Source organism: Ostrea edulis, chromosome 1 (genome assembly GCF_947568905.1).
Source record: "Ostrea edulis chromosome 1, xbOstEdul1.1, whole genome shotgun sequence".
NCBI classification, from domain to species: domain Eukaryota; kingdom Metazoa; phylum Mollusca; class Bivalvia; order Ostreida; family Ostreidae; genus Ostrea; species Ostrea edulis.
This window is the reverse complement of record NC_079164.1, coordinates 9,964,796-9,987,433: the sequence shown is the minus strand read 5'-3', so window position 1 is coordinate 9,987,433 and position 22,638 is coordinate 9,964,796. Positions and strand designations below refer to the sequence as shown.

Genomic DNA, 22,638 nt, shown 5'->3' with positions numbered 1-22,638 from the left:
GCCTGCCTCCATTTAAAAACTGATCATACGCAGAACAAACTCTTGCATATCGAATCAGCTGAGAGATATAAACACCATATGCAGGTGATAATGGATTGTAGCCACATAAATATGGGAAGTTGACGATGGAGAAGTTGAAATCTTCGCGTTTGTTATTATGAAATAGATCCTCATGTGATGTCATAGGTTTTTGCAAAAATTTTGATAAATTAAACTTTGCGCATGATAGAAATATATCTTTCTGAGGAATTTTATTCCTGGTGTAGTGGTTTGGATTTTTATTTCCATAGCCCTGGTTTCGTAATTTATATTTACTTATTATTTGCTAGTATTTCAGTATGATAATGTTATTTATATTGAGTTTTCAGTTATTACTTACGTAAAACCCCTTTATTGTTAGTCGTTTATAAGCTAGGTCATGTGTTGACTTTCCACATGTTTTACTTTTAAAACAGGAAGTGTCATCCATGTTGGCAGTCTTTCCGTAGTACTTTTGATAGCTGTGTTCTAATTGGCTAAGTTAGCCTTAGGATCTTTGATATCTATTGGCGTTTATTTTTGGGCATAGCTAGGGTATTTAAAGCCGTGTTCATGTAGTTTTCTTCACTTGGTTGGGGATAAGCCTCATGGCACTTTATCTCTGCTTTTAATGCCAACCTCAAGGTACACGGCATTCTAGGTTTCATTTAGCACGTGCTGAGCGAGCACTTTATGATTAGAGTTAGGATGTTAGGATTTTTATAGATAAGTTAGGTTCCCTTTCCAAGTCCAGCCTGGTTTTAGGAGATGTAGATAACAGATGTTAATTCTAGAACCACTATTCTTTATTATTTTGCCCTTTATATTTTTGGTGTAGTTCATTTGCTGGGTTAGTTATTTTTAGAGCCCAGACTTTTCAGTGTTTTTCATAGTTCAACTCTAGAGTGTTGATAGAGTTCATATTGGGTGATGTAGCTCATTTTCCTTACATTTTCCAATTCAGTTATTTATAGTAGTGTTTATTCATAGAGAGATTTTTGACCATTTTCATTAGTATGGAGGCTCAGTAGGGACATATATATTTTTTTTATTTAGTCTCTCATATTTTTCATAGGTCTTCCACATTCCTGCCAATTTCTATTATTTATATATATATTTTTTTCATAAACTTCCTTTTTATTTATTGAGATTATTGTTGTTCATTTGCTAAATTAAATCATATTTCTGATATAACTTTATTTGTTTCTGTGAAATTTCCATACACTTTACTATTTGTTATATTTTGTTCATTACTTATTATTTGTTATCATTTACAAAGGTTAATTCTCACTTTATTAAATTCATAAAAACTTTAAACAGTGTTTTCATTTAGCGTTGATCATAGTTCAGAAATCCCCTTACCTGGGTTGATCATTGTAAACTGGAGGTAGTTTACCACTTTAAGCCAAGTTGGCTGGTAACTTTCATATTTTATCAGTTAAAGAGTTCTGCTTTCCGGTTACACTGGATATAATAAAAAAAATCTAGTAAACTATTATTACTGAAGAAGTTTATATTTTTCATAGATAATCAATTCTTTATGATTAAAATTTTTTTGTCAAGGGCAATAACTCCTATGCTGGAATTTCCTCTACTAGATGTCTATTATATATTGGTTTCCCTAATGTCCACAATTAATCTATACATATTTATGAATTAGCAGGGTTTTTTTTTAAACTGTTGATATTTAAATTTTGTCATTTCAACAAGTTTTTATCTATTGGTATTATTCTGAGTGATTTTCTGATGTTGATGTATGCTTCTGTTTTTGTATGTCTGACATCTTTGGTTATTAATTAAATTTAACTATACTGAGTGGAAATTGATAAAGTTTTTCAACCTTTAACCATTAATATCAATAAGTCACATGAGGATGGAGCTACCTTAAGTAACGTTATGCATGTAATTGCCATTTATAAACAGAGTGTCCCTCATGAATTGCACAGGAAAAGATTTTCTGAAACTATTAAATTGCATCTATGTTTAAAAATATAGTTTGGAAAAAAAATGCAAATATTTGATACGTTTTTATGTAACCTCATGCGCACTTCCGGTGAAGAAATGCATCGATTTGATGTAATGCTTGCGCCGACTTCTTATCGGTTACGGAAAAGGACGTGATACGATTGATCCGGGATTGCTTGGGCTGTATTCAAGATCGTAGCGGCTACGTAGAGCTCAGTAGCGCTACGATCTTGAACGATGTGCTAGGCTAGCCGCTACGATCTTGAACGCAGCCCTGCCCTCATATTTCATTATGACGTCACAGACAACGTTTTTCATTGACGTCACAATCACACTGCACAGCGTTGTCATAGCTGTTCTAGAATCAACATTTTCTTCTGTAAAAAGATAAAATGAAGCGGATGCAGGCTCAACTAGATGTTACGGATGAATTGATGGACGAGATGACCCAGAGCGCGGAGCTTCTGAAGCTGCAGCGGAAGTTAAGGGTGATGGAGAACGAAAGAAAGGCATACGACGAAGAATCCAGACTCTCACTACGGAAACAAGAGTACGCAGGCTTACTTCCTTAGTTTTTCCTTATTCAAATTAATTCATCTAGATTTTGAACAGTTGAATTTTGATAATCTAATTTTTTTTAAAGCTTATACACATTCTAGAAACAGTAAAGCACTATTCAAAAGTAATAACGAAGGTACACGCGTGTATTTCTGTACGTAGAAGCGGCGGCAGTCGGTGTTTAAACATTTAAAAAGTCTTTCTCTCTAAAAGAGAATAATCTTCTCAAAACTGGTATTTAAGTTATTAGAATCCAGACAAAAGAATAAATAAAATTTAGAAAAATACATACATTTACAAGTATATAATATCATAATAGTGTCTACAATGAAATAATAATGCATTGGCAGATATGAAATAGCATCACTTTTGAAAGAAAATTCTGAGGTGAAAACTGACCTGAAAGTGACAAATAGTTATGCGAAATGGACAAATGACATGCAAGCCATTCAACGCCTGAGTGACCTCACAGAAGAGTTGGAGATGTGCAATGCTCAGACGGAAGCGGAAGAGGCGCGGATTAAGGAACTTGATGCAACGGTATGTTTATTGTAAAAAAACAACAACACATTATCCATTCATTACAGAACAAGAGTTAGTCCGCCCCATGGGCGGATTCAGAAATTTTTGAAGGGTGAGGGGGGGGGGGGAGCAATAATTTTGGTTTTCAAAGAGTGGAGGAGTCCACCCTAAAAATGCTTTATTTCTACCATTTTTAGCAAAATCTTCTAACCCCCACCCCCTCAGGATCCGCCACTGCGTCCCTTTCCGCCTGTGTTTACTACAAATCACAGTAAATATATGTTCTTTTTACAGATAAAATTTCTGGAACACAGCATTCTTACAAACAAGAAACAGAAAAGCGGCGTCACTGATACCATGGAAAGCAAGGCTATCCGGAAAACTATGAATACTATGGAGAATATACTGGATAAGGTAATTCTAGTAGAACCAGTGGAGGATCCAGGAATTTACGAAGAGGAAGGCGCAAAGGGTTTGAAGGGTCGTGTTTAGGCCCACAGTGAGCTCAAGGCAATTTTTTGTTTCGTTGTGTAGCAACTTTGCGAGCGGATTCAATACCTAACTTTCGTTCGATTAAAATTTGTAGTGTATTTTCATTTATCAAGACCGTTTCATATTGAGGTTTAGCTGCAATAATGTAGCCCTCTCCGATTTTTATTTATTCTGACGTTTTCAGGATACGCCCCCCCCCCCGCCCAAAGTCGGAGAGGGTTACATTATTGCAAAAAAAGGAGGGGGGGGGGGGCGGCGGAGAGTGCTACATTAACATTATTGCAGCAAACTGAAGTTGTAAAATCCAAAGCCGCAAAATAGTGCTATTTAACGACAGCCACCATCAGCTCCATTGCATTTAATCCGCAACGAATATGTTTCTATGTCTCTCTCGATGTCTAGTTTGTATATTATGGGGTGGTGTCGATTATACAGAAATTGCCACACGTTTCTCATTGGTCTAAATCTATTCCCATAATATGAACAACTTTGGCATTTATTTCTAACACATGCATTGGCTTTTGTAAATCAGTATCAGACTTTGTTGAAAGTTCGCTATGTATTATTATATACAATGCATGGTCGTCTAATTCCGTGCTTTCCGATTGGCCGAGATGCAACAACTCAAGAAAAATAGAAACTTAGGTTCATCTGCAAGTGCCTTCGAGGTGAATCTAACATCTGATTTCTCTAACGTCGTGCCAAATATGAATTGGGAATTTCAAGATTGATTATATTTTTGGTCACTCAATGAAAACTCGCTTTTCTACTCATTACCTTGTCTATAATTGTAAAGAAACGACTTCAATCCCCTGACCGGTCGCGGTAGCAATCGTAACTATATACTCGGCAATTTCCGTAACCGGTTACGGAAAAAGACTAGCGCGTGGTCCTATTGTTCGCTTTGTAACCGGGAGCTCGCAAGTTCGAGTCTCGTGTCATCATGGTCATGGCCGTGTCAAACCCAAGACGTAAACATAAGTAATGATTCACGATGGCGAATCACGTGACTTTGACATCATGACTTTTTACATTTGTCCGGGGAAATGAGGACGAAAGGCAACAAAAGGGAAAATTCAAACGAATAAGTAACACCTTTATCAATGACGAATTGTGACATAACTTACATCAACATTTGAAGGATTTCTCAGGAACAAATCTATACTATTAAAAATTGTAGTTCTACGTGCGATAGAAGCAGAGAACAATGACACAGGTTTTTTTGGCGGTCAGAAACTTTTTGACTGAAAACGAACATTTCTCTGCTTCTATCGCACGTAGAACTACCAATTTAATATACATTTGTTCCTGAGAGAATCCTTTAAATGTTGATAATATGTGACAATTGAGTATTGATAAAGGTGTTACTTGCACGTTTGAATTTTTTCATGTGTTGACTTTCGTCACAATTTTTCTGGGAAATAAATCACACCATAGTCACGTGATTCGCCACTATGTGATTGCTTTTTCGGCAAACGCTGGACATTCAGATGTGGTAATCACGGATCTTTCGGAAATGGCAGGCGTTGGCACGTTATAGTTATAAAGAACTCTCACTGCTATGGCCGTAAGCGCTAAGCATAGGTCTAAATTTGTGGTACTTCACCTACGACCGGTAACGTCTCAATATGAGTGAAAAATTATCGACGAGATGGGGAAAGGTGCTCTTCCCGGGTAGTTGTTGGTGTAACTGTCTTCCCGGGTAATTGTTGGTGTGACTGTCTTCCCGGGTAATTGTTGGTGTGACTGTCTTCCCGGGTAGTTGTTGGTGTGACTGTCTTCCCGGGTAGTTGTTGGTGTGACTGTCTTCCCGGGTAGTTGTTGGTGTGACTGTCTTCTCGGGTAGTTGTTGGTATGACTGTCTTCCCGGGTAGTTGTTGGTGTGACTGTCTTCCCGGGTAGTTGTTGGTGTGACTGTCTTCCCGGGTAGTTGTTGGTGTAACTGTCTTCCCGGGTAATTGTTGGTGTAACTGTCTTCTCGGTTTTTTGTTTGTTTCTGTTGTTGTTGTTTTCATTGTATTTTACAACACCCTTTACAATGTGTTCGGATTCTTTTGTTCGGTTTCATACACTCATACTATTTCTGCGTTATATTTTGTGTAGGAATTGGTCAAGTTTAACAAACAACTATCGATGAATGCATGCCTGCGGGAGAAGATTGATCATTTACGACAAGATCGTTTGCTTTTTAACGGTCTATCCAAGAAACTAACTAAAGAACTGAGGGAAATCAAGAAGTCCATGAATGTCATTTGCAGGGATGCGTCTCAGGCTTACGAGGAAAGGTACTAAAGGGGTAATTTGCTGGGAGGCGTCGAGGGGTTACAAGGGGGAGTGATATTTCTTCTTCTTCTTCTTCTTTTGCAATGTCAACCACAAATCAGATACAAAATATTCTTACAAAAAATCTATTTCTATGCAGAGAAGAAGCTCAGAATAAAATGATGGCATTAAAAGACAAAAGCGAAAAGGATATCGCGCAACAGGAAGTGGAAATGAAGGCACTCAATCGTCTCATCGACCATGACAATCGTCTGAAGAAGTTCATGGCATTCAAGGCCAGTGAAAGGACTGAGTTAAAAGATGAAGAAGAAGCAAAGAAAAAGAAATGTAGGTCTACTTTAAATTAATGCTCTTAGAAAGATTTTATGGCAGGCATGCGCAGATGGAAAAACATACAACGCACGTCTCACGTGACGCATGTCTATGCGTATTTCAGCATGCACATTGTAAATGTATGTTTTTAAGAAGAATGACATCCGTACGCTAAATGTCTGTTGTACAATACCTATGATTACTATTTATGTTATATACGTTCGAAAACATGTGATGCTTTGTATATATGTATTTCTGTTCCGTATTGTCAATTTGCATAATATGACAATCTAGAGGCCCGTGGGCCACAACACTCACGTGAATCACTTTGACCCTGCTGTTCCTCAGAATATTTAAAAAAATCTTTAATCAATGACAAATTTTGATCTCATATTATGGCACCAACCTAGCCCTATGGGGTTGTGACTTAATTAACTAAACTTAATACATGTATACACACACATGGGGATGCCTTAAAATTGATATGACTAACATGGCCTTGCTGTACGAGGTAAGAAGATTTTTTAAAAGTAGGTTTTATAGACCCCTTCTTCGCGTATCATGTAAAACCCAGTTTCTAATTTTAGCCCACCCTAACCCCAAAGTTCATGAAAAAAGCTGAATTCAGAACAATTGCATATTGATATGATATAGTGTGATCCTGCGACCTATTTTCTCAAATTTCCAATATATTATTTTGTAAAACTTGACCCTTATGAATTTGCACTACATCAGTGGTCTTTGATAAGGCTTGTTAAGCCGTTTTTGGCACACTTGTTTTGACTACGGATTACTCCGTTTACCTAATCAAGACGTAGGGCTCACGGCGGGTGTGACCCTACTGAAAGCTCAAGTGAGCTTTTCTGATCGCCTGTAGTCCGTCGTCTGTCAGTCTGTTTGTAAACGTTTTACATTTTTGATTTCTTCTCCAGAACCACTAGGCCAATTATAACCAAACTTAAGCAAAAACATCCTTAGATAAAGGGCTTTCAAGTTTGTCCAAATAAAGGGTTATGCTCCCTTCAAGGGGGGGGGGGGATAATCACAAAAATAGGGTGGGGTCATTTTTAAATAAATTCAGGAACCACTGGGTCAGAAGAGCCGAAAATTACATGAAAGCTTCCTGACATAGTGCAAATTCAAGTTTGTTAAAATCATGGCCCCTGGGGGTTGGATGGGGCCACAATAAGGGATCAAAGTTTTACATACAAATATATAGGAAAATCTTTAAGGAATGAATATATTATCTTTTCGTTGAATGGAGGTATTCCACGAAAAAATAAAGAAAGACAGAAAACTGCATCATTGTGCGTAGCGCATGTTGCAAAGTTTTCCGTCTTTTTTTCGTGGAATACCTCCATCCAACGAAAAGATAATATATTCATTCCTTACCATTTTTGTTTTATATCTATCATAATATTGTTACACACAAAGTTTCATCAAAATCTGTGACATACCGTGGCCACTGAATTTTGATAGTTACATAGAATCAGTCTTAAATATGTAAAGCATTGAGTTTGAATGATAAAACATGATTTGAGTTGAATTAACGAGTTATTCTTGGACTACATTCTATGTCATTTTGAGATGGGCGTAGTAATTTGTGAATACACAGCTTTAAAAAAAAAACACCTAAATCGCGATTTCCACGAACTGTTTTTTACTGTTGAGCAAACGGGTTTCTTATGGACTTATGAATGCAGTTTTGAAAGGATGAGTTAGAGATAAGTCCTGTTGAGAGGAAATTGCTGGAATTTTGTTGAGTGGAACTGGAATTAAGTGCAAAGTTCGATGTCGGTACTAACGAAAAGCGTGGGACACGTGCATAATTATGATGTGGGACTCCAGGCTCTTGAGGATTGTCACGGCTTCCAGGTGGACAAGTGGGTGTTACAGAGGGTTTTTCGAGTTTTATCAGTGAATTCCTAAGGCGTCACAACTGTTGTAACGTCGTACGGAAGCCTCGTTTCGGTGCCCACTCATAAACATATTATGCCGGAGTTCGAAACCATAGTCGTTAACGGCTACGATATTGCAGTATCTCGGAGGCAGTGTGCGGTGTATCTGGTATTTGGGTTCGTGACAGGAAGGAAAGTTGTAGCAAGGTGCAAACTGGACTATTGTCATCCCCGGTTGAATACATTTAACTCTCAGCCCGGAATTGCAGAAGCAGACGTGTGTTGTTATATTGGGGGGGGGGGGGGGGGGGGGTCCTCAAATAGCCATGCTTATTTCATTTTGCATAATCAATCATTATTTATATTTGATATTTGTTTGCTTTTGTTTAATAAATTTATATAGATCGATAGAATTGTTAAGTTTTTCTTTTCAGGATTCCCTAATATATATATAAATACGAAGCATCCAGAGGAATCCCCAACATTCCAACAGAAAGTAGTTCCGGCCATTTATTTTTTCTTCTTCGTTGGAATACGATATTCCAATGATTTTTCAACCAATGAAAAGGCATGTAAACATGTAAAATTAAGTGATTTAAAAATCTTCTTCTTAAGAACCACTGAGCCAGAAAAGCTGATATTTACATGAATGCTTCCTGACATAGTGCAGATTCAAGTTTGTTAAAATCATGGCCCCCGGGGAGACAATAGGGGATCAAAGTTTTACATACAAATATATAGGGAAAATCTTTCAAAATCTTCTCAAAACCTACGGGGCCAGGAAAGTGGAAATTTACATGAAAGCTTTCTAACATAGTGCAGATTCAAGTTTGTAAAAATCATGGCCTCTGGGGGTTGGATGGGGCCACAATAGGGGATCAAAGTTTTTCATACAAATATATAGGGAAAATCTTCTCAAGAACCACTGAGCCAGAAAAGCTGATATTTACATGAAAGATTCTTGACATAGTGCAGATTCAAGTTTGTAAAACTCGTGACCCCTGGGGCTAGGATGGGGGTCACAATAGGGGATCAAAGTTTTACATAACTAATAAATAGAAAAAAATCTTTAAAAATTTTCTCCTTTTAAAGAACCATCAGGCCAAACAAGTTTACATTTGCACGAAAGCCTCCTAACATATTGCAGATTCAAGTTTGTAAAAATCATGGTCCCCAGGGGCAAGATAGGGCAACAGTAGAGGATCAAAAATTTTCCTACAAATACATGTATATAGGAAAATCATTTAAAATCATCTTCTGAAAAATCACTGGGCCAGAAAAGTTTACATTTACATGAAAGCTTCCTGGCATAGTCCAGATTCAATTTTGAAAAAAATCATGGCCCCCGGGAGTAGGTTGGGGCCACACTAGGGATCAAAGTTTTACATGCGATTATATAGGGAAAATCTTTAAATATGAGCCAAGGTGACTCAGATGAGCGATGTGGCCCATGGACCTCTTGTTTACTATGTGTTCTAATTTAAAACTTTTTACAATATATCCCCATGTAAACCTTTGATCCTCTATTGTAGCCCCACCCCACTCCACCCCTGAGGGCAACAAATTGAACAAACTTCAATCTGCAATTCCTGAGAATGCTTGCATATTAGTATGACTGATAATGTCCTTGGTGTTCTTTAGAAGATAAAACTTTAAAAGACTTTTTATTATGTATGTATATTCCCATATAAAACTTTGATCCCCTATTGTAGCCCCATGCTCTTACTTCTGAGGGTTATGATATAAACAATTTTGAGTTTCCACTCATTAAGAAAGCATTCACGGAGGTTTAATCTTGATATCATCATGCTTTCACTACTTATTAATACCTTCCTTTTTAAAAGGGTGTGATCCTTTCTTTTAAACCTTTTCCATCCTCCTTACCCATATATGTTTTACAGCAAGAATGGTTGAAATTGGCCCTAACTGTGTTTCTGGAGAAGTAAAAAATATGTAAAATTCACAGACAGACCGACCGACGACGGACAACTGGACCCAATTGCTAAAAAAAAAATAGTTAAATTTAACTGACAGTTAACATCTAGTTATCAATGTTTAAATGTACATGTATTTATAAAGAGTTTATGACAAGTCATCTGTTAGTTAAAGTTAACTAACCTTCGTGCAACTAGGTCCAGGTGATCAGAAAAGCTCACCTGCGCTTATAACATGGTGAGCTGTAAAAGAACTTGACTAATCATCTGATCAACGTTAAACGCACGTGTAGATAGATACACATACGTGAGTGGGACGTGTGTGACCTGCTTTGCAGCATGTGTGACATCCAATAGTTTGTCATTGCGACACTGTATTCATCAAGCGTCTTGTTAATCCTTTACCAGGTTCTGGCAACCAAGACATGGATATAGAAAAGTTTCAAATCAACGCTTTAGAAGAAGCTTTCAAGGAGCTACGAGAGGAGACAGGTGAAGATGACATTGACGTCATCGTCTCAAATTTCGCGTGGAAGGAGAACGAAAATTTTGCGCTTTTCAAGTTTGTCAACGAGCTGAACATCGAAGTGGAGCAAATTCAGGACGAAATTCACGCCATGAATAAGGAGATTGAGCAGTTTACGAAAGATGATACCGAGCATGAAGGCGTCTGCTTCCAAATGATGAAAGAGTTGGAGGTGGGACTTTAAAACATGCACTTAAATCTCAAGTGGACATGGCAACAAAATTAATTTTTATGATATCTCTTTCAGAAAGCTCCCAATCTGTCCTTTAAGAAATAATATACTTCATTTAAAGGTGAATAACACCCAAACTACAGAACAATGCATCTATCATATGTTTTTAAGTTACTGCAAACAAATCAATTTCTCTGGGATGAAACGCTATTTTTTATACTTACTATATATTATTTTATATGGTATTCGAACATTGTACTTATAAAAAAAAACCCTCCAATATCTGGTGATGAGATTCAAGCAGTACAATTGTTCTGTTGTATAATTGTTTCAGGAGAAGAGCGAGATAATTCGATACAAAATAGAATCCTCCGAGAAGAAAAACGTGCAGATGAAGAAGACATTAGACGAGCTGCGAAGCGGTGTAAGCCTGCTTTTCCGGGGCCTCCAGTGTGATCGTTCTAGTATTGAAGATATGCTGGGTAGTGACGACGGCGTCACAAACAAGAACATCCTACCGTACATGGGTATAATAGAACAAAAGACCACGGAGCTGCTACAAGCGCAGCAGTACCTGCAGATGACGGTTAGTGCATACATGTAGTCCACATGAACTTACCGTGAAATTGTTAGATTTTGTGGGGACTCAGTTGTCCTGGATTTCGTGGGTACATCCATGAAAATTGAGTTCCACGAATTTTAATGATTCTGCATGTCTTTTTTGACAGTCACTCTTTAACACTAGTATATTGATATCGTTTTCAGCTAAACCAACCACCACAGGAGACAAAGGCTGAATCCACAACGCTAGAGAACCAGCAAGCCCAGAGACCGCACCGCCCGCCCACCGCTTCCGTAAAACCCCCGGATGCTGGGTAAGAAAGGAACATTTATCTTAACCAGTAAAATCCGTTATAAAATCATTTTAGTATCCGTTCGCCTTGCATGCGGAAGGCCGGGGTTCGAATCCCGGTCGCGACAGACCTAAGTCGTTAAAACAGGTAGTGACAGTTCCATCGCCAAACGCTCGGCATCAGGTGTGAATGTCACGGGTCCTCGGAGATGACCTTAAAAACGGATGTCCCATGTCACAGTGGGTGTGGCACACTAAAGAACCCTCACTGCTCAATGGCCGTAATCGCCGAGCATAGGCCTAAATTTGAATTTCTTCACCGGTCTTGGTGACGTCTCCATATGAATGAAAAATTCTCGAGCGGGACGTTAAGCAAGATACAATCAATCAATAGTATTAAAATGAATTAGCACTCTTTCTTACAGAGAAGATGACGAAGTATTTAATTATGCGGAGGGAATGGACGTTCGACCGTTGACTCACGAGGAACTCCGGAGCGCCATTATAAACAAATTCAACCGGAAGTGTGCCTCCAGTTAGAGTCTGAATTGCCTGATCTCCTGGCAACAATAAGCAATAAAGTCGGTCTTAATCATCATGGTCTTTTTGCATTTTTTGCTTGGTGTGACTTTCTTGTTGATTTTTGGATTTCAGAAGTGAAAACGTGTGTCGCTATAATATGTCGTAGTTCTACGCGTATCAAAAGTTGTGTATATTTCTGTTCCGGGTTTGAGTTCAGGAAAACATTGTAGTTTTGCAGAGAGAACTTTTACTTAACAGCCTGAATACATGGATCTACAAAAGAAGTATTTAAATCAATTTACTCGAATTTTTGTGTAAAAATTCATTATTTTCGCCAATAGTTTAAAAATTTGGTTTCCAACCCCCACATTTTTTTTAGTTCCATTTTAAATTTGAAGACAAGACCTTAAAAGTTTTGTGAAATTTTAAAAATTGACATTATTACTCCTAGTAGGTCTATTTAAACTCTCAAATTTGGTATCATGAATTTGTATATCTATTACAGAAAGGTCAGTATCAATTTTCATTATACTTGCATTAAACTTTTTTATCTGTATTGTTAGAATAGATGATTACGTATCTATTGATTTCTGTTGCTTATGTTGTGTTGTGTTGACACCAACCGACAGAATAATTCTAAGTGCAAAAAGGTCATGTTTAGAGCACTGTAGCCTTGCGACCCCATTTATATCACACCAATCATTTGCATTGGTAATGATTCTATTTAAACGTTATCTTTAAAATAGGAGAATTTAGACATTTGGAAACCATAGATATAATCATAGATACTATTAATTTAATATTGTAAGGTATTGATGTCTTCTTAATATAGTGTAGTGTATAGAATTTAAAACAAAGGTCAAAGTGGGTACCCGTGTACACATATATTACAAATGCCTTATAATTAACTAATATATTACAATTAACTAATATATCAGTCTTTTTATAATTCTGATACAGACTGTCCTCTGTCATCCATGTGTTTAACTGCAGGTACAAGATCACTGTACCCGTCTTACATTTTGATCAGGTAAACGGAGTTATCTGTAGTCAAAATCAAGTACGGCCAAGCAATTGGTATGAAACACGTCAGACAGCATTTGACCAAATGATAGGTTGAATTGGCAAACTAGATTGTTATAACGACCATAGAATTTGCGAAATGCTGACTTTAAGGTGGTACTCTACATCGTCATAATGGCTGACTTCTTGTAAAAACATGGATGAAAAAATCGATATCAGCAATATTTGACTTTTCCTTTTCCATTTAAATACGTAGCCAAGTAGCTCAGTGGGTTAGAAAAAAAAAGGAAAAAAAAAGAAAGAAAAAAAGAAAACCGACTGCTGAACTGTAAGTCGCAGGTTCGAGTCCAGCAGGGGTTTTAATTTTTTTCAGATTACCTTCTACTAAAACTGTATTTTTTGACAAAATGAAGTAAATTTGAAAATTATCAACTTCAAAATATTGTTGTACATATCCTCCACTTTTCATCTACAACAAATTTCTCTGGTGTAGCACCATCAACTTGTTTTGTCAGTAGCCTGCAGCTACCTTGAAAGTATGGCTTAGATATCAAAGGAAAAAGTATTGCACCATGACACATACGTGTATAGATCTAATTGATCGGGGTAAACTGATTTTGATATCCCACTTCTAAATAAGTCAACATAATCCAATTTACCGAGATGATGACTTTTTGTTTATGCTGATCATTACGATATGTTTATCAGTTTTCAATCAATCTGCTGACCAAGAAATGTAATTATTATATAGCTAATAATTGGTCTATTATAAAATCTGCGTAAAATCTAGAGAATGTTAGCGTTCAATATCCTGAGAATTTATTGAACGCTAACTTTTTCATTGCGTAAATTGTATGCGCACGAAACATTCCGAGTATGGGCGTTCAATATTGACGTTACCGTAACGACGTAACCAAGCCAAAATGGCAGACGGCAGTCCTCCGAATCTTACAGAGTTGGTATTTGATATTTACTTAAGCAAATTGTTTTACTGTACATGAATCATGATGTCCCTATTCACAAAATCAGTTTGCTTCATGCATTAATGACGGGTTAAATATTGAACAGTTAAGAAATGCATGCTGATATTGCATACCTTCACCTTAGATGCCAATATTGACGAATTCTCATCTATTTTGGAATATTTTGAGTGAAAAGGGATATAATTTAACAACTAAATACTTTAGTTATATAATAAAAGGGTTATTGAACTTATATAGGTGAATATTGGCACTCGTTGGCTATCAAAATGCGCGAGCTTGAAAAACAAATCTCAACAGCCTGTTTGACTAGAACATTGACAATCGTCAATGACACTAAGCATTACACAACCTGAAAATCGTCAGTCTATGTTTTTGTCAGTGGAATATGAAATAAATAACCATGAATCATGCAAATCAACCCCTCTTCTCCACACGGGATAATATGATGACACTTATAAAGTAATCTATCAAAAACGTTCGACCGGGATTATCTCCAAAGCGTTTGTAGTCGCCGCCATTGTTTATTTTTTGCCTGATTCTCCATTGTTGCTATGACGTAACCATGGTGAGCGAAGTTTATGCCGTGGCTTTGGATCGGTGTATCCATTGAAAATTGTTCTTACCGAAAGAAAATCTTTCTCAAAAAGAACCCAACACGAAGTTTGACTTCAATTGTCCACTTTGCAGAATCACTGTTCAAAGACTTCAGAATCGACATTCAGCAACGAAACATGACGTTATCCGGGATTACGTGAGTTTTACTAAAACGTGATGACGGAGACGCAAAGTAACCTATGTACCACTAGCCATCTCTATTTTATCACTGGTACCACTAGACATCTATCTTTGTTTATAATTGGTACCACTAGACATCTCTATTTTATCATTGGTACCACTAGACATCTCTATTTATCATTGGTACCACTAGACATCTCTCTTTATTTTATCATCGGTACCACTAGACATCTCTATTTTATCATTGGTACCACTAGACATCTCTCTTTAGTTTATCATTGGTACCACTAAACATCTCTATTTTATCATTGGTACCACTAGACATCTCTCTTTAGTTTATCATTGGTACCACTAGACATCTCTCTTTAGTTTATCATTGGTACCACTAGACATCTCTCTTTTATCGTTGGTACCACTAGACATCTCTGTTTTATCATTGGTACCACTAGACATCTCTCTTTAGTTTATCATTGGTACCACTAGACATCTCTCTTTTATCATTGGTACCACTAGACATCTCTATTTTATCATTGGTACCACTAGACTCTCTATTTTATCATTGGTACCACTAGAAATCTGTCTTTGTTTATCATTGGTACCACTAGACATCTCTCTTTGCTTATCATTGGTACCACTAGACATCTCTATTTTATCATTGGTACCACTAGACATCTCTATTTTATCATTGGTACCACTAGACATCTCTATTTTATCATTGGTACCACTAGACTCTCTATTTTATCATTGGTACCACTAGAAATCTGTCTTTGTTTATCATCGGTACCACTAGACATCTCTCTTTGCTTATCATTGGTACCACTAGACATCTCTCTTTAGTTTATCATTGGTACCACTAGACATCTCTGTTTTATCATTGGTACCACTAGACATCTCTATTTTATCATTGGTACCACTAGACATCTCTCTTTACTTTATCATTGGTACCACTAGACATCTCTCTTTTATCGTTGGTACCACTAGACATCTCTCTTTTATCATTGGTACCACTAGACATCTCTCTTTAGTTTATCATTGGTAACACTAGACATCTCTCTTTTATCATTGGTACCACTAGACATCTCTGTTTTATCATTGGTACCACTAGACATCTCTCTTTAGTTTATCATTGGTACCACTAGACATCTCTCTTTTATCGTTGGTACGACTAGACATCTCTATTTTATCATTGGTTCCACTAGACATCTCTTTTTAGTTTATCATTGGTACCACTAGACATCTCTCTTTAATCATTGGTACCACTAGACATCTCTATTTTATCATTGGTACCACTAGACATCTCTATTTTATCATTGGTTCCACTAGACATCTCTCTTTAGTTTATCATTGGTACCACTGGACATCTCTTTTTTATCATTGGTACCACTAGACATCTCTATTTGATCATTGGTACCACTAGACATATACACTTTATCATTGGTACCACTAGACATCTCTATTTTATCATTGGTATCATTAGACATCTCTATTTAGTTTATCATTGGTACCACTAAACATCTCTATTTTATCATTGGTACCACTAGATATCTCTATTTTATCATTGGTACCACTAGACATCTCTCTTTAGTTTATCATTGGTACCACTAGATATCTCTATTTTATCATTGGTACCACTAGACATCTCTATTTTATCATTGGTACCACTAGACATCTCTATTTTATCATGGTACCACTGGACATCTCTTTTTAGTTTATCATTGAGCTAATACCACTAGCCATACAAGATCAAGCTGGAGAGAAATTAACTACATGTACTGATAAAAAAATCCACCAGATCATGATTAGGTTTATGTCATTTTTAATCATTCATTGACATTCAAATTCGTGTAATTATATCCTGTATTCTCTCAGCTTTTGTATGATTTACTTGATTTCCTGCAAAAGAAAGTTGTTTGTTTTATTACACACTGTTTCAAGATAATAATAATTTTAAAAAAAATCGCTCAATTGTGTGTTTTTGCTTTTACTCTCTTATAGTTTCAACTAAACCATCAGGGTTAAATGATTTGTAAACGGAATTTCAAAGTTGAAGAAGAAAATTAGTTAATAGTAATACTCGCTGTATTATGGAGAGAATGATTTCATGCGGGTGTCGCTGATCTGAAATAGAAAAACATTTAAGATCACAGTTATCTTTGTTATAAATAACAATTTTCATTTATAATACTAATGAAATCGACATTGAAAAAAGGTTTCGCGAATTTTTTTTTTCTGGTGAACGACACCTATTAAAGCTAACTTAAAAAGGTTTTCTCGTTTTGTCCGATCACCTCTCGTTTCTCTCTGTTCAGCTTCCCTCCGCACGCAGTCAACCCGCCACAGATGATTCTTTGTAATCTTGTCAGCCCGTGACAGTTCATCAGTCCATTACCACAGAACGAGTCGGCATCACACGTCATCAATGACGTCAAGCACAGAACCACGAAGAGGGCGACAACGCTTGTCTTCATCTGGCGGGAAGGAGAAAATAAAAATATAAAATGGTTTGCACTGCCAACTAGTCAATTCTTGCCGGAAATGTTCTAGTATTAAACTAAAGTACGTAAAGCACTTACATGACCCGCAGCATGACTAATTTCGGGACGACCTGTCCCTTCCTCCGGGCAAAAGGAAACGTTTTAAACCCTACAAACACGCACACGCATACATAAACACAATCCCGTGAGGATCTGGATTAGAATAGATTAATTAGTTACTCTTGCTTGTAGTAAGAGGCGACTAAATGGAACGGGCCTTCTGATGAGATAGCAAAAACCGAGACCCCGTGTCACAGCAGGTGTGACACGATAAAGATCCCCCCTGCTCAAAGGTCGTAAGCGCCGAGCATAGGCCTAAATTTTGCAACCCTTCACCAGCAATGGTTACGTCTCCATATGAGTGAACAATTCTCGAGAGGAAATACTTTTTTAAAGAAAACCTTAATCATTTATTACTTACACGTTGTTGTCATGATTCTAGAAGTTCATGTATATTGACCCTTTAGGGAATAAACGAGACGTCTAGGGGAGAATCCCACTAGCTATTCCTGTAGAGGTATAGATATTTGTTTATCTTTCGAACAATCAATGCTAGAATGAAACAAATATTTTGTGTGGGGCCTGAGGTGGGGTGTGGGGTGCATAAAGCAATATTTGAAACATTGAAGTTTACCAATCGTCCAACAGCTACAATTACATATATTGATAGATTTTAAAACAAACTCCACGGCACACTCGTAATCGCTGGTTACAACTCTCGAGTCTCGGTCATATGTTATAATCACATCCCCCCGCTATCAATAATTTAATATTTATGAATAATTTAAATATGTTTATTTGAATTGACATCTCTTAACAAAATATTCAGCGTCGACATGTTTCTATAAAGAATGGTTCAATATTTACTGTGTAACAAAACCGCCACATTGTATGTGTAAGTAGACTTCCTGTGTCTACTATCATAACGAAAATTGCAATGCATTGAACAGATAATAGAATTCTGAAATATGGGAGAAGGATAATGAATGAATGGACATTGGCAAAATAATGTGAAACAAAAACAACAGTAAGATGTTGAACAAAAATGTCTGAATTTTTCACCGTGAGGTGAGGTGGCAGGGAGATTATTAGTATCTATGTTAATAGCTTGTTTAAAAGATCATGGGGGTGAAATGCACGACTATCGACACCTAGACATCTTCGTTAGCCAAGGGTGACGCTCCACGGTGTTTCTCTTTTCAGGGAAAGACAATACCGTGGAGCATCACGCTTGGCTACAAAAAGATCTAAACACCGTGGAGCGTCACGCTTGGCTACAAAAAGATCTAAACACCGTGGAGCGTCACGCTTGGCTACAAAAAGATCTAAACACCGTGGAGCGTCACGCTTGGCTTGCGAAGATGTCACCTAGAATGCATATGTAATTTTATTAACTTATACGGTACCAGTTTCGATGTACCAGATGCGCATTTCGACAAATAATGTCTCTTCAGTGATGCTCAACCAAAATGTTGGAAATCCGAAATGACAAAAACTTATTGGAGCTAAAAGGAAAACTAGAGGGCCAAAAAGCAAGGAACAACGATTACATCATAAAGTTGTCGGTCAAGTGAGTAGAAATGGTGCAAAATCATTGGTGGGGCAAAATTATTGGTGGTGCAACGCCATTGCAACTTTTTAAAACTTATTCCTCTAACTGCGTGAACTTTAATGTCGCTGAGAATGTTTGCTAGATGTTACGCAGTATCTGATACACGGAATTTATATTCTCTCTGTTAATTGGAGTTGATTACATTTTTGTTTCTAGACAACTAACTATCCAAGAACTTCAGATGAAAAGGTTTCACCTTCACTGCTGTCAGATTTACTGTCCACGGTTTTCTCGACAAACCTCTGCCTACTTTCCATCGCTTCGAGAAATTTTAAATTCGCAGACGACATATAATGTGATGACGATTCAGCCCTCTATCGACAGACAAGTTGCTGTTCTTATACCTCATATTCGCCAACATTGTGTTCTCCGTTAAATGCTCGAAAGGGACGTTAAACAATATATACAACCGTTAAATGTACTGTTCTTTCTTTTCGGAAAAATAATTAGACAAGAGGTCTGTGGGCCATATCGCTCACCTGATCCACCCTAATCCTGCTGTTAATCAAGGGCTCAAGGTCAAACACCAAAGTATAACAAGGTCTTGCTATAAAGAATCTATAGTATATACATGTGAAATGTACAAAATATGAAAGACCTACGATAAATAGTTCAGGATATATTAAATAGGTCAAGTTATTTTTCTCAAAGGTTCGCCAAACTCCAAGGTCAAAAGATCAAACAGCATTGTGTTGCAAGGTCTTGCCATAAATAATCTATATACAAAATATGAAAGCCCTCCCTAAAATAGTTCCGGGTGTACTTAATAGTATATGTTTTGTTAAACGTAGGTCAAACTCCGAGTTCAAGGCACAGACACTTGTTTCTGTAAATGACTTATGACCTCTGTATATGTTATTATTAGTATACAGAGGTCATAAGTCATTTACAGAAACAAGTGCCTGTGGTTCAAGGTCATAAGATCAAAGAACATGAAATGAAATGAAAGGTCTTACTTTTTCTGACCCAGTCAATGTATTTGAAAAGAAGATGTTAAAACTTCCCCAATATATTCTAATGTAAAAATTTGATCCTCCATTGTGGCCACACCCTAGCCCCGGGCACCATGATTTGAACAAACTTAAAGCTACTTAATATCAGGAAACCATCATGTAAATGTCCACTTTTCTGGTCCAGTGGGTTTTGAGAATATTTTTAAAGATTTCACCCTGTATTTTCGTAAAATTTTGATCCACTATTGTGGCCCCATCCTACTCCCCAGGGACCATGATTTTTAACAAACTTGAATCTGCACTATGTCAGGGACCTTTCATGGAAACCACTTTTCTGGTCCAGTGGTTCTTTAGAATATTTTCTAAACGACCCCACCTAATTTTTGCATTTTCGTAATTATCTCCCCTTTGAAGGGTACATTGTCCTTCATTTGAACAAATTTAAATCCCCTTCACCCAAGAATCATTTGTACCCAGTTTGATTGAAATTGGACCAATGGTTATGGAGAAGATCCATGAAAATGTAAATAGTTGACGGACAGACGACAAACAAAAGGTGATCAGAAAAGCTCAGTTGAGCTTTCACCTCAGGTGAGCTAACAAAACAAATAAAAATTTTCGAAAAGCACCGTGCGTTTTCATTAGAATTAGATTATAAGCCTGATCGTTTCCGAAGTTACACAATTTTGACGATAAATGAAAAACCTGATAAACATAAAACAGAATACACGATAGACCTGATGATAGAGAATAGACAACCCGATAAACGTAAATCTTGATGAGTATAGATAAGTTTTATTCCAATTTTGGGCCCAGAGGGCATAACAGCAAGACAGTTTATAAAGAAGGAATTTAAAAAAAGAAAGAAAGTTTACAACATTAGCTACATGTTACATAGATTACAAACTATAATATGTGGATGTAGCATGTTGGGGAAACGAGTACATACATATATGAATTGCTAATCATGTGTATACATAAGTAATTGATGAGTATACGTGTATGCACGATACGGAAGGATGCACACGGGGTAATCTCTTTAGAGAGCCTATGAAGGTTATATGCCTCTCGACTTTTCTAAAGAGAATACACACGGGGGAGAACACCATTATAAAATATCAACTCTTTTCCATCTGTTTTTCTCACGCATTGATTATGCCTTTTTATACATTGATTAATTCTGATATAGGACTATATACTTTCTCTAAGTGCATCACATGTCGCAGTATTGAATGATTTTGATATGCTGAAGTTGTTTATAATTTTGAACGTTTAATCAATGTTAATATGATCTCACTTTTGACTGTTTATTTCGTCCTTCTGTATAGAACTCAGTTGAAATATTTACGCATTAGATTGATATGAAGTTTAACACTATTTCTAAAATTTCTACTGATATGTCTACTGATTTATAAAGTACTACATTTACAATGCCCCCTGATTGTGGAAAATGACTGAGGGACAATTGCAGTTCATATTGCTGGTTTATTTCTAGTATAAGATTTGTACTTACCTCGACAAAGGCAAAAATGAAAAACGCCTACAAAAAGAACTTGATTGCTATTTTGTACAGATCACAATTGGCAACATGCTGTAGCTTTAACACTGAAATGATCAATACAGATTCTTCACAATGGGTGTCAACAGATTTGTTTTCTGCTTGCTCCAGATGTTGCTTGTCCTATTGTCTATAACGCTATTCACAGTGAGTGTGGGGTGGGGTCACACTTCATCAACCAACAGGAGCTCTCAGAGACCGAACACCTCCACCAAACGTATACTAACATCAACAAACAGGAGCTCTCGGAGACCGAACACCTCCACCAAACGTATACTAAATGTCCCTGTCTGCAACTGCTATCATTCATAGTTGTCTTCGAAAAACTAAATAATCTCTTCTCGTTCATCAGACCTATCATTTGTCAAAATATAAAAATGAAAAGAAATCCAAGCTGTAGAATTGTAGTGTTCGAACTGTAACGGGGACCGTTACGGATGTTCCCCCAAAAGTCCCCCCCCCCCCCTTAAATGAGGTGTCGTTGTGCTTTCGCACAACCAATCCTCTTACATTATAAGTTTATGTAGTATGTACCTATGATGTTAATATCATTGCATTTTTCTCACTCATAACAGATTTATCGGTTATATAAATATTAGCTAATTAAATGAACGCACGTGATTGCGCGCGTGTGTAAGTGATTTTAACGATGCTACAAAGTAGAATATCTACAAAATATATCTGCCATTTCAAATTTCAAAACATTTCGTTAAAATCTCAAAATGTTATAGATAAATACCTGATCAAAGATGTTAAAAAAAATTGCAATGCACGCGCATTCTCGCGCACGCTTTGATTTAGCATATGTGGTTCACACCTTTCAATAGGCAATTATATTGTGACCCTACAGCAAAAATATTATTTTCATTTCGATTTTACTTGGAAAGGTATGACCATTTCAGTACAAATACTAGTAAATGGAAGAAAGCAGTTCACACCTGTACATACCTGCGCTCGCGAGTATGACTGCACTTTTGTTGATGTAATTCAACGGGGATATGTATCACATACTATAGTATATACAGGGTTATTTTCGCCCCGCGTTATTTTCGCCTTTCTACACTTGCTGACGATTTCACTCCGTTTTAAATTTGCCCATGCACAGTTGTGTTAAAAGAGAGATAAGAGAAAAAAAACCTGTTTCGCCCAATCTTAAATTCACCCATTGACAACTAGGGTGAAAAT

The 22,638-nt window shown here is 36.9% G+C and overlaps 1 protein-coding gene and 1 long non-coding RNA gene across 3 annotated transcripts; one reads left to right on the top strand and one right to left on the bottom strand.

Annotated features, from left to right (window-relative positions):
• The first annotated feature begins 2,375 nt into the window (after positions 1-2,375).
• Positions 2,376-12,134, top strand: LOC125664446 (outer dynein arm-docking complex subunit 1-like). Its single transcript, XM_048897210.2, has 9 exons — positions 2,376-2,533; positions 2,892-3,081; positions 3,358-3,477; positions 5,659-5,840; positions 5,978-6,165; positions 10,391-10,680; positions 11,015-11,266; positions 11,446-11,555; positions 11,959-12,134. The coding sequence occupies exons 1-9, from the start codon at positions 2,376-2,378 to the stop codon at positions 12,071-12,073; spliced, it is 1,605 nt and encodes a 534-aa protein (XP_048753167.2). The 3' UTR covers positions 12,074-12,134.
• Positions 12,135-16,595: 4,461 nt separating this feature from the next.
• Positions 16,596-21,556, bottom strand: LOC125664149 (uncharacterized). 2 transcript variants are annotated; one of them, XR_007365734.2, is made up of 4 exons: positions 21,409-21,556; positions 17,085-17,264; positions 16,871-16,914; positions 16,596-16,689 (listed from the first exon to the last, which is right to left on the bottom strand). It is a non-coding gene; the product is annotated as an uncharacterized LOC125664149 (long non-coding RNA). The 2 variants fall into 2 exon arrangements; XR_008799587.1 differs by lacking the exon at positions 21,409-21,556 and adding an exon at positions 17,370-17,389.
• Between the last annotated feature and the right edge of the window lie 1,082 nt (positions 21,557-22,638).

What these genes read in the sequence shown, in the direction of transcription:
- LOC125664446 (XM_048897210.2), top strand. Translation starts at nt 2,376, where the DNA reads ATGAAGCGGATGCAGGCTCAACTAGATGTTACGGATGAATTGATGGAC. An exon ending in TGGAGAATATACTGGATAAG is followed by an intron (nt 3,478 to 5,658) that starts GTAATTCTAGTA and finishes TATTTTGTGTAG; the next exon opens with GAATTGGTCAAGTTTAACAA. An exon ending in AGAAGCAAAGAAAAAGAAAT is followed by an intron (nt 6,166 to 10,390) that starts GTAGGTCTACTT and finishes ATCCTTTACCAG; the next exon opens with GTTCTGGCAACCAAGACATG.